The sequence below is a fragment of the Poromitra crassiceps genome (assembly GCF_964638095.1).
Source record: "Poromitra crassiceps genome assembly, chromosome: 1".
Taxonomy (NCBI): Eukaryota; Metazoa; Chordata; class Actinopteri; order Beryciformes; family Melamphaidae; genus Poromitra; species Poromitra crassiceps.
In genome coordinates, this window is record NC_139623.1 from 114973793 (window position 1) to 114986974 (window position 13182).

At 46.1% G+C, this 13182-nt stretch overlaps 1 protein-coding gene across 1 annotated transcript in view; it reads right to left on the reverse strand.

The window, feature by feature from the left end:
• The window catches only part of bmper (BMP binding endothelial regulator), a gene marked incomplete at both ends in the record, with an annotated part of 90451 nt that overhangs the window by 5715 nt on the left and 71554 nt on the right, over positions 1-13182 (reverse strand). Inside the window, 2 exons of the mRNA XM_083637811.1 lie at positions 6366-6708; positions 10987-11188. Coding sequence (XP_083493937.1) covers positions 6366-6708; positions 10987-11188 — 545 coding nt within the window. The remainder of the gene's footprint in view (positions 1-6365; positions 6709-10986; positions 11189-13182) is intronic.

Here is a 13182-nt window from a genome sequence, read left to right on the forward strand (position 1 = left end):
GGCACTCAGTCCCTCACAGAACCCATTTCTCAGTGCCTAGATCAACACATTAAATCACTAGTGTCCCTACTTCCGTCTTATCTTAAAGACACCACCGACTTTCTTAATAAGCTAAGTTCTATACAGCACATTGAGGAAGGTAGCTTTTTATGCACAATGGATGTGAACAGTCTTTATACTAACGTGCCCCCTATGGAGGGTTTGGAAGCTCTCACACATTATTTAAGCACAAGACAGAACCCTACACCCCCGACTGGTTTTCTAGTGGACCTTTGTAAATTAATCCTGAACAGGAACTACTTTAGATTTGAAAAATCATATTATTTACAATGTCAGGGTGTCAGCATGGGGAGTCCCTGCTCACCCAACTATGCAAATCTTTTCATGGGTAAGTTTGAGGATGACTTTGTACACCATAATAACCCTTTTGGTGCCTTTTTTGAGTGTTGGTTCCGTTTTATTGATGATGTATTCTTTATTTTCACTGGGCCTCTCGCCCAATTGGAGGAGTTTAAGATATATATAGATTCCAGATTGCCTTCGATAAAATTTTCACTGGACTATAGCCTTGATTCAGTTTCCTTTTTGGATGTCTGTGTGAAAAAATCAGAATTCCTCACGACCAAGGTCTACAGGAAAAAGACAGACAGAAACAGCTTTTTAAACTTCTCTAGTTACCATCCTCCCAGTCTTAAAAGGGGTTTACCTTACAGTCAGCTTTTAAGGATCAGAAGAATTTGCAACAAAGATACTGATTTTGAAGAACAAGCTGCTGAACTGTGTGCTCATTTCAGGGCGAAGGGTTACAACAATAAGGTTCTAGACAATAGCCTCCAGAAAGTTAGAATCTTGAAGAGAGATGAATTATTGGCGCCTAAAATTTCCTCTGTCCAGAATTTAATATGGTTTGTGCCACTACTTTTTCTCCTGTGTCCCAGGACATAAAATCCTGTGTTTTAAAACACTGGCACATTATACGTAGCGACCCCCAACTGGGCCACGTATTTGTTAAATCTCCTATGTTTGCTCATAAACGAGCGAGAAACCTGAGAGATGTATTAGTCAGAGCTGACTGTTACACACACACATTTTTGATCTAATTTACCTAATTGTCCTTGTTCAAATTGTATTCAATGCAATGCTATGATCAGAGGTGGGTCCTTTTTACACCCACACTCTGGCAAGAAGTTATTTATCAAAAGTAGGATTTCCTGCAAAACCAAATTTGTTGATTACCTTTTGAAATGTCCCTGTGGCCTCTGTTATGTGGGTAAAACCACAAGGGAACTAAAAGTTCGCATTTCTGAACATAAAAGTAATATCAGAAACAAAGATGAGAAGTCGTCTGTAGCCAGACACTTCGTGATGTGTGTTCTCTCAGGTTCAGGGGATCGAAGCTGTTTTAAAGAGGGGGGGGCGACAGAGACAGAGCCTTATTGCAAAGGGAGGCCTTCTGGATTCACGCCCTACAAACAGAACACCCTAAAGGCCTCAATGAGGAGCTACTACTTAGCTGTTTTCTTTAAAACTTTTTTTAAAATCTATTTTCTATTCTTGTTATATTCCCAATGTATGTTATGATCCTATCTAATGGACTGAGAACAATAGGACCCTTTTTATCTGTTTCACTACAAGTAAGGTTAACCAACCTCTCTTAAGTAATTGTGCTTCCAGCCCTGGTTGGCACTAGAGCCTATTCTACGTGTTGGTATGGTGAGGTTCTTTACACAGAGCCTTATTGTGAAGTACTTCCGTCTTTAATTGTATAATTGTTTATACAACACTTGTACTTGTAATTATTGTAAATGTATTATTCTAAATGTTTTTCTCATTACTACTTGATAATCAGATCCTTGCTTCTATTGGTAAGGCATATCGTATTGTAAAATGTTTTATTTAATAATTGATTGTACTTCCGGCATGATTGTATTTAGCCGTCTTTTTTGCCTGACACAGCACAACGCTGAGGAAGGTCTTTTGACTGAAACGTTCATTGCCGCTGCCAAGGTTTGAGGAACTAATTAAATATTTGAAAAGACATTTGGAGTGCTGGCTTCTCTCTTCTCTAATTCTGGTGGTTAACACTGCCCAAATCCCGTTTGCGCCGTTCATAAATGATGAGGTGAAGTGGGGATGCGTTTAGCTGCTGCCGGGCGGGGGTGCAAAACTTGGCATAACACCTGGACACGTGCACAAGGCGGTCTGCTATCATTAAGGCACGCAAGCAAATGCGCAAGCGCAAATAGGGGATATCGCCTGTACCAAGATAGGGCCCTATGGGATTTAACATGGGGGTTTCGCTTAAATGCATAAAATAAGGTATGTGGTTAACAAAAGTTTATGGGAACGCGAATCTGGGTTCTGCATGATCATCTTCACCAACGTGAATAACTTTTATGACTTTTGGAATGTAAATGCGTTTTTTAACGCAATTTTTATAAAACGCTTCAAAAGGCATAAAAGTTATTCACGTTTGTGAAAATGATCATGCGGAACCCAAATTTGCGTTCCCATAAACATTTGTTAACCACAGACCTTATTTTATGCATTTAAGTGAAATCCCCATTCTAAAACCCCATAGACTTTCAACGGTGCTGGAAGCATGGTGCGGTGGGCGCTGCAGCACCCCCTGGTGGCAAGAGATGTAAAACATTTTTTTTTTTTTTTTTTTTTTACAGTGCACCTGAACGCAACATGCAAAATACCTGCTGAATAAGTGTCCAAATGTTCATGTAATTCTGGCCAATACTCCACTTCTGTTATAACATTTCAGTCTGGAAGATATAATATTTATGACTAAAAGGCTAAATGAATAGCTTAGAAAATAGCCCCGGGGGCCCATGGTACTATTAATCCGGCCCTGGATATATGGGAGGAATAGCAGGTAGGCTATCACTGTCCCTGAGTCCTGAGGGTAAATTGAGTAATACTGCAGAGAAGAGGAGAAGACACTGAATAATGACATCACAACAGTATAATCCTAATGTTAATTTAAAATTAAATATTCCTCTAAATATGGCTAAAAGTCCAAAAAGGGTGGGAGAGAGAATGAGGATTCCAACACAGCAGTGGGAGCAAGTGGTGACATGGAGGTGAGTGAGAAAAGGTGACTGAATAATGACACAACAGTCTAATCTTAATGTAGAAAAGGGCCCATAATGGCCCACCGTCAAGCCTGTTCTTGGGGCAGTCGATGCCCACCAGCCGGCGCGCCACGACGTAATGATGATGACATCATCAACAATGACACTGATGATGTCATAGCATAGAGCTCACCTGTGAGGTCATCGGCAATGTCAGACGTAACATCGATGATGTCATAGCTCCCTAGAACGTTGTGACATCATGACGTGATGTCATACACCGAAACGCGAGCATATAAGCCACAACTGGGATATTAACTTTAAGACGACTCACTTCTAGGCTTGACTAACCTCATCCAAGAGATTCCAGCTTGACTAACCTCATCCAAGAGATTCCAGCTTGACTAACCTCATCCAAGAGATTCCAGCTTAATTCACCTCACCCGAGAGATTCCAGCTTGGTTCCAGAGATTCCTCTTCCTTCATAATGTTCACCTTCACCGCGACCAAACCCGGACCCGAACTGAATCCTGGCCATCTTCCAACCGGCCAGGCCCTGGTGCCTGATTGCCTTACACCCAGTCATCCCAGTGGTATTTCAACCGAGTCCCAGGACCGACAAGTCGGTCCCTATCTCCATCTCCGTGATTCTGACCGATCAGAGCGCGTGAGCCCTCATCCACGATCCAGCACACTTCACGAGGCAAGCCCAAACGCTTCGCCTCCAGCAAGCCAACAAGCTTCGCTACAATTTGGTCCTTCGAGCCGGATCGAGGACTTGCGACGCTCAGAGATGGAGCAGGAGTCAGGTGAGCTCGCCCTGGTCACGACATCTCGTCGACCAGAGGAGCAACCCTTCCCCCACCAGATCGATACTGGATACAGCCAAGTATCCAGCGTTCGGAGTAGTACTAAAGGGCGAGACCCCCTACACTCCGACCAGAAGATCCACCAGATCGATACTGGATACAGCCAAGTATCCAGCGTTCGGAGTAGTACTAAAGGGCGAGACCCCCTACACTCCGACCAGAAGATCCACCAGGGGCAGGAACTCATCCGCAGCCACCACCGACTCCCCGCTCAGGCAGCCCAGACAAGGGCCGAGTTCGAACATAAGATCGCGCGCAAAAGGGAGACCAACCGGGACATCACTGAATACAGCCCACAGGAAAACCGATTCCGTGCTCGGGTAGCACAACATGAGGCAGATTATGCTCAGCTAAGGGTTGAGTTTAAGGCAGATGCAGCTGCAGAGAACCTTATGGAGCTCCTATTGATCAAGTTCAGAGCCCTACCGGCCTCTGGCCACGTTATCGCTAGGAGGAAGGCACAGCAAGCAACATTACATGAAGAGATCCTAAGGATGGAAGCCGTAATGGCGCAGGTCTGTGCTAGGATCCAGGCCGAGGCCCTCCAAGTTAGAGAGCAGATAACTGCTCCAGAGCCAACGACCCAAACTACGGTTCCACTGCCCAGACAAAGGCAATGGCCATTACAGATGCCACCAACACCCGCACCCAGGACACGTCCGCCGGCAAAGGTTGCCGACCCTGAGCATACCATAGAGTGCAACGGGGCGGCCAAGCCCGCCACTGAGATGCACCAGACTCAGGGAGGCATGGCGAACGTTGAGACCAACAGCACAGGGCACAGTCAGCCGGAGGAGTGTGCGACCTTCGGTGCCCTCAGTGAGGATGCCACACCGGCGCTCCACGGGGCGGCCAACGAGACACTAGGGGCAGAGGCCTCCCTCCAACGAGGGCAGACAAACTGCTCCCGCACCGACCCTACGCCACTGAGTCTCATCGACTGGAAACGCAAGCCACCAGAACCAGAGGCTCCTCACTACCGCAGTAGCTGGGTAGGATGGGTAGGATGGATAGACCCCTGGCTCCTGAGCGGCTCCCGCGCCGACCTCACGCCGCTGAGTTTCGTCAACTGGAAGCTCCAGCCCCCAGAGGCCATTACAGCTCGCTACTGCAGTAGGATCCCACACACATCCTGGCCAACGAGGACAGTCACCAAATCTTGGCTCTTGTGATGTACGGGACTGGACAACGGCGTGCGGCCGGTGGCCAGGCGGACCACAGCCCCCCTCACTCCCAGAATAATCAACCAAGCCCTGCCTATACCAGGTGGGACTAGAGGGCCATTCCGGCCATTTCTGGAAGAATACAGATTCCCCACAGGAATCTGGGAGCGGCTGTAGAAAAGGGCCCATAATGGCCCACCGTCAAGCCTGTTCTTGGGGCAGTCGATGCCCACCAGCCGGCGCGCCACGACGTAATGATGATGACATCATCAACAATGACACTGATGATGTCATAGCATAGAGCTCACCTGTGAGGTCATCGGCAATGTCAGACGTAACATCGATGATGTCATAGCTCCCTAGAACGTTGTGACATCACCAATGACGTGATGTCATACACCGAAACGCGAGCATATAAGCCACAACTGGGATATTAACTTTAAGACGACTCACTTCTAGGCTTGACTAACCTCATCCAAGAGATTCCAGCTTGACTAACCTCATCCAAGAGATTCCAGCTTGACTAACCTCATCCAAGAGATTCCAGCTTAATTCACCTCACCCGAGAGATTCCAGCTTGGTTCCAGAGATTCCTCTTCCTTCATAATGTTCACCTTCACCGCGACCAAACCCGGACCCGAACTGAATCCTGGCCATCTTCCAACCGGCCAGGCCCTGGTGCCTGATTGCCTTACACCCAGTCATCCCAGTGGTATTTCAACCGAGTCCCAGGACCGACAAGTCGGTCCCTATCTCCATCTCCGTGATTCTGACCGATCAGAGCGCGTGAGCCCTCATCCACGATCCAGCACACTTCACGAGGCAAGCCCAAACGCTTCGCCTCCAGCAAGCCAACAAGCTTCGCTACACTTAATGTTAATATTCCTCTAATCTGGCGACAAAGTGGCCAAAAAAAAATTGGCGGCGACCTTGCAGCACCCCCTACCTAAAAGTACTTCCAGCGCCACTGTAGACTTTTCCACTGAAGAACCAAATGGCTGCGATTTCTGGATAAAGCCTACAAAAATACATCATCCCTGCAGTACTCTATAAGGATTATTTGCAACCTCAAGACATCTTCCAGTAGTTAAGAAAAATAGTCTGAAAATGCAACAATAATCACCATTCTCCGTGTTAACACATGCAACAGCAGGACAGGGGTAGTAGTAAGACTTTGAAAACATCCCTCATCTGACAGCATCTGACAGGCTTGTGTGGTTCTCAGTCCGAAGCCTTCGCTCTCTCCTCACCTGTAGAAAGGGGAGAAGTCGACCACATGGTGGCACTTCTGGAACTCCCACGACTTGATCTTCTGGCACTCCCGGTGGGCACGGAACTTGACCTTGACGCTGCCGGGGCACAAGAAGGAGGCGGGGCGGCGGGGTGGGGGCTGCTGGGAGCACACCTCGTTGCCCTCCACGCGCCATGACTCAGCGAACTCGTTCACATCGAACTTGAAGTGCCCGTCGCCCCCCATGGTGTCGTCACGCTTGTGCCCATTGTAGTTTCCGCAGAGGCCGCAGAGTCGCCCGCGCAGGTGGGGGGCGGCCACCACCTCCACAAAGCTGTCGCCATCCCACGTGATCTCCAGACCTGCACAGACGGGACAGGGAGGGACGTAGATAGGTCGGTACTTTTATTAATCCCAAAGGGGAAATTCCTCTTTTACAGCAGCAACAAAATATATCTAATCTATCTATCTATCTATCTATCTATCTATCTATCTATCTATCTATCTATCTATCTATCTATCTATCTATCTATCTATAGGCTCTTTCACACCGGCCTTGAAAGCCGAAAAATGCACGGAAAATAGGATTCGCGCCTCCGATGTGAAAGTCGTGAACGCACTTTGGTGGATAATTGTTTTACGCCTTTTGTCCTGCGACGGTAGGTAGTAACAGCGCCGGTTTACCTGGCAACCCGCCTCCATTTGAAAGCGTCGTCGCAGCGAGCCGGAAAAGGTGCGAATGGTCAGCTCATTCATAAGAAAATTACAGGGGAAATCACCTCATGTATCAAGAAAGTGCAGGAGTGAAAGTAAAAAAAGTAGCCTATACAATCATGACTGCAGGGGCGCCAGGAGGAATGCTCCGTGCGGTTAGGCTTTATGCTCAAACGATGTTGACATTAGTAGGTAAAATTAACGGATATAATAATAAGCTTCAGAGGGCTATAGCTGTCTGTGGCGAGTTGGTCTGAGGATATTCCCTCTCGAAATCAGTTCTGCATTCCCTTACAAAAACTACTAACGTTAAGTAGTCATGTGCATTTATAGCCTATACTATTCCCCCGACGAACGTTATGCAGACTGCAGCTGTTTGATATGCAGGCGGTCGTGTATCGTTCCAATTTTAGTAGGACACCATATCGATCTGCCCGCCCACCATGCGAGTGCGCCTATCCTCCCTGCTCAGCGGACTAGGAGAAGGAGGGAAGTCTTGTTGTTGAATGAATTCGTTCATCATACAGTAGCCTAGGCTACACTAACCTATGAAAATATTAATTTGGGCTAGGAGGAGCAGGAAATCCCTCCGTTCGCCTTTCAATCCGGGAGCGGGGGATTTCACCTGAAAGTACACCACAGCACGGGAATGTGGCCGTGCTGCTTGGCTCTGTGTGAAAGCAATTTCTGTGGCGAGGGTGCGGTCTTTGCGGGACTCCTAAACTGCAATTTTTGCGCGATCTGTGTGTGAAAGAGCCTTATCTATCTATCTACATTTGGCAATGTGGACTCTGTTTCTCTGTCTGTTTCAAGAATTTTGGCCGGCCACAGCTATGCCGTTTTACGTGCGATCGGGCTGAAACTTTCAGGAAGTGTAAAGAGCACCCGTGCGGGTGACCTGACGGAGCCAGATTTTTTAATTAGGTGATTCTCCTAATTACCTAATGACATCAGTGATGTCATACCATCACTGATGATGTCATCAGTGATGTCATACACAGGCATAAAAAAAAAAATATATATATATAAGCATTGTGACATCATTGTAACATCACTGATGATGTCATCAGTGACACACACCAGAGCATGTGAGTGGAGTGGAGCCGCTCCTCGCTCATGGAGCGGCCCTTTCCAGCGGTCCCTTTTCTGCTCACGGCCGCTCCGCTCCGCTCAAAAGAAAAAAAAGATAAAAAGGCCAGGGCATTTTAATTTGCGTTTAAATGCCTGGGCAATGGGCATTGCTCACTACAAATAACATGAGCTCAGCAGAGTGGCTGCATGTTCGTTGTCAGACCCGGCCGCAGCCCTTAAAGCAATAGCCTAATCGGAAAATGACGAATGCTAGCAGAAAAAAATAGATACTCACAATTCTCTCATGAATTATCAGACTAAATTGGTCGGATTCAATGTATATAGATTAATAGAAACTAATTTAAAAAAGCTGATAAAGAAAATGTGTGCTGGTGCAACAAAATTAAACTTCAAACAGAGCGGCATCACTCAGCGCGGCTCTCAGTACGCTGCGTAATTACGCACGCAGCAGCCCCGTCAGTGATCACAGCTACACTGATTGCTCATGCAGCCAGGGGGAGGGGCCACGTAAATGCAGTCTGTCGTCTGTCTACACACTTTTTGACTGAGTCTGAGTCAGGACTCCTCAGGCTATTATTGAACATGTTTTTATTACATGAATAAACAAACGTTCTGTCTGTCTTCAGTCAGGGTCCATGAGTCTCTTCCTTCTCGTCTCGCAGCAGCTGGCAAGAAAATAGTGGGCGTGCACATGGCCACGCACTGATGCATTCTGGTTCTAACATGTTGTGAGAGAAACTGGAGCGGGACTGAGTGGGTGATCTGATCAGTAGAGAGAGACTGAGGGAGAGAGAGGGGGAGAGAGACTGAGGGATAGAGAGGAGAGGGAGAGAGACTGAGGGAGAGGGGGAGAGAGACTGAGGGAGAGAGAGAGGGAGACATGGCACACGCGCCAATAGGGCAGGCAAGGCCACGCAGCAGCCGAGCTGCATATGCGAGCTGCAGGGCCAGCTTGGCGAGCTGCAGGGCGGACGAGCCTAGAAATCGAGCGTGCGAGATGCCTAGTATCTAAGAAAATTTAGTATGTGGGCTGTTTTTTTGTTTGTTCTGTGTTCAGCCACAACTAAGCCGTTTTACGTGCGATTTAATTTAATTAGGCTAATTAGCTAATGATGTAATCAGTGATGTCATCAGTGATGATGTCATCAGTCATGATGTCATAAGAGCATGCACACACACACACACACACACACACACACACACACACACAAGGACGCATTGTGACAAGATTGATCAGTGTCAGTGATGTCATAGGGGGGAAATAGCCTACGCACGGTTCTAAACAGTCACGATTGACTTGATGACTTCTTGATGATCAGTCAGTGATCACAGCTACACTGATTGCTCATGCAGCCAGGGGGAGGGGCCACGTAAATGCAGTCTGTCGTCTGTCTCTACACACTTTCTCTCAGGGGGAAATAGCTGATGCTGTGGGGAGGCGGAGAATGACTTGATAAACAAAACTCTGGGTTGTCGTTTGTTTCGGTGCTGTTGTGTGGACATATATGCTATTCACGCCAAAAAAATAACACATTTAAAGGGTCTTGAATTTGAAATCGACTCAAGACTTTTTAATACTTTTCAAGGGTCTTGATTTTCCCTAAATTGATTTCCCAACTTTTAATACTTTTCAAGACCCCGCGGATACCCTGTCTAAACTGGGGGGGTCTCCACAATGCTGTGAGCTGTGTGCTTTAAAGTCGAGCTGAACCCAAAAATGACTTTTCTTTTCTTTTAGTTCAAATACCTGGGTATGCAGTGCACCTATTTAATAATGTATGCCAAAAAAAATCACAAAAATATAATTTCTTTAGTTTTTCACAATTTTTCACATCAAAAGTTAATTTTTCAAGATTTCATTGATATCAGCAATCTACAGTTTGCTGACGTCACCTAGTACTATCAAATTTCTACCCCATTTCAACCAATCATATCACGACATGCAGCTGTCAATCAAATCTTGCAGGATAATTTTCTCTTCCAAATGAAGTAGAAAATGGCGCCTAGTGCCTGTCATCTGGCAGAATTCCTATCCCATATACTAACTACTAACTTCGCCAATTGCATGAAACATGAACAAAAAACAAAAACTACAATCTCTAAGAATGCAAATAAATGTAACTGGCTCGTTAAAACGCGCATTCCAGGAATATTGTATTTACAGAAATAGCGTGAATGGCGCGCGCATGAGAGTGTTGTAGTCAGGGGTTGCCCCTTGGATATTCCAGGCGGGCAGGCAGCACCTATGCATCGGATTGTCCGCTCGCTCCGCACGAAGCAGCTGGCTCCCTGGTACCCTGCGGATCCCACTCACGTAGCATGACAACAGGCTGAATCCCACTCATTCCCACTCACATTTGGGGGTGGAACACGCCAGGATTGGCCAATGCCAAAGCCTGTCCTCAGAATTGTCAAATCAAATCATCGACACGCATATGGTCCGCCTCTCAATTCGTTTTCAGTGTCCGACGGTCGCGCTAGTGCATTCCGTTCCGGTTCACGTCGACTTTAAACAGTGCTGTGAGCTGTGTCCTCTAAACTGAGGCTGCCGTCTCCACAGTGCTGTGAGCTGTGTGCTGACCTGCTCTAAACTGAGACCGTGGCCTCCACAGTGCTGTGTGCTGACCAGCTCTAAGCTGAGGCTGTGGGCTCCACAGTGCTGTGAGCTGTATGCTGACCTGCTCTAAGCTGAGGCTGTGGCCTCCACAGTGCTGTGAGCTGTGTGCTGACCTGCTCTAAGCTGAGGCTGTGGCCTCCACAGTGCTGTGAGCTGTGTGCTGACCTGCTCTAAGCTGAGGCTGTGGCCTCCACAGTGCTGTGAGCTGTGTGCTGACCTGCGATGGTGGTGAGTTTGAGCAGGTAGCCATCCAGGTCGATGTGCACCCCGGGGCCGTGGTAGGGCAGGGCGATGCGGGTGCCGTTCCTCCGGACCGTCAAGTGCTGGTGGAGGCTGAGACTCAAAGCTCCCAGCCTCAACTCCACCGACTGAGTCCACGAGAAGGAGCGAGTCCGCCGCGCGTCGTTCTTCACCAGAACCTGAGAAGGTACAGGATAGGGCAATACAGTGAGTAAAGTTTAGTTGAGTTGAGTTCAGTTTAATTTGCCTATTTTTCACATATAATGATAAAACACATAAACGAGAAAGCAAAAGAAAAGAAAAAGACGTGTTTGTAGGCTATATACTGTATATTCGTGCAGGTGAAAATCCAAAGCAGAACTTCCTTTCACAGTCCCCTAATTACTCAGTAGTTACCCAGTAAATATATGGTAAATTATAGTATATTATTGGGTAATTACCACTGCTAAATAAATAGGTATGGTATTACCACGCTCTTACCATATCCCTTTTAACTGGTTATTCCCTTTTCCATGCAATGATGGGTAATAGTTTTTCTTAGTATTAGTATTCTTAGTATTTCAGCTGTACTTTCTCTGTATTTACCTACCAGTGGTAATTACCCAATAATATACAACAATTTAGCATATATTTACCAGGTAAATACTTACTTACTCCGGGGACAACGGATGGAAATTACCCTCGTGCTAAATCCGGCAATTTTTACACCCTTATTATGTTCCAGGTGACTGTATGTGCTTCATGGTTTTTGTGTTCATTAATTTTGCACTGTCCCGTCTAAATAAACAATTAAACTAAACATTAATTACGGGAGGGGACTGTAAAATGTTGTTAGCAAAAATACATCTCTGCAAAAATAATGAATGAAAATGCAAAAGAAGTGGAAAAACTGGAGAGATCAACTCACAAATGACTTGATAAAAACAGAAACACTTTGATTAACAGTTTTACAGTTATCATCTGATAAACAAATGATTCTGGGCCCTATCTTGGTACAGGCACATATATCCCCTTTTTGCAGTTGCGCACCTGTTTGCGTGCCTTAACGCCTGCTTTATGCTATCGTCCCTGCAGCGACCAATAGCAGTCCGCCACATGTGGACTGCTATCGGACTGCAGGTGTTATTCCCGAGTTTTGCATCCCCACCTCATGGGAGCATGTTGTATTGATTTATACAGAAACGTAACTGTTTAAAAATTATATAATTGTCTGGGTAGACGTGACCTCCCTGTTTTTTAAGTTAAAACAGCCCGGCGGGGGTGCGGAATTGTTCACGGCACCTGCCGCAGGTGCAAATTGGAGGCGTGCCAAGTCATCTGCGCCCCTAAAATGCCAGCGCAAATGAGATTTGGGCGGTCTTAACCGCCAGAATTATTCACAGATGTGGCCAGGCAATGCCTGGGCAGTACATCAATCAAACCAATCAGATTCCTGTCTCGCAATCACTGTAATACAGTTTGCGCGAGGCATGCAATATGCCAGGGCTATTCAACTAAATTGTTCAGGGGGCCACATTGTCAGAAACCTAAGGGACCGGGGGCCGGACCGTTCCCCGAGCCATTATATCTACACTTGACACAATGCACCACCACATTTTCGCAGCCGCACTGGAACTATTATTAAGTAGGGGGTGCTGTATGGAATGGAATCTCGACACTGCCCGCAAGAAAATTTTATGTTTTTGGGACTTTTATCCATATTTAGAAGAATATTTAATTTTAAATTAACATTAGGATTATACTGTTGTGATGTCATTATTCAGTATCTTCTCCTTTTCTATTATTAGTATTAGTATTAGTATTAAATACTGAGTATCTCATGAAAAACTATTAATATTGCATCTTTTGTGTTTAGCTCCGTCTCACAGCATTGTAACATTGTAGTGCAGCAAGAAAGGAAAACTACTGTAAACATTTGAACCATATTTCTTGTTTAGAACCTATAGCTAGCAACATCACACATCTCCTGAAACACCATTTATAATGCATCTTTCTTGATTAGCTACATCACATCGCCATCTCCTGAAAAACATTAATATTGCACCTTTCTCGTGGCTACATCACAGCATCTACTGAAAAACATTTATAGTGGATCTGACTTGTTTAGTTCACTTTAGATTCACATCACATCTGAAAAACAACCAGTCGAGTGTAATAAGTAAATGAGGTTTAA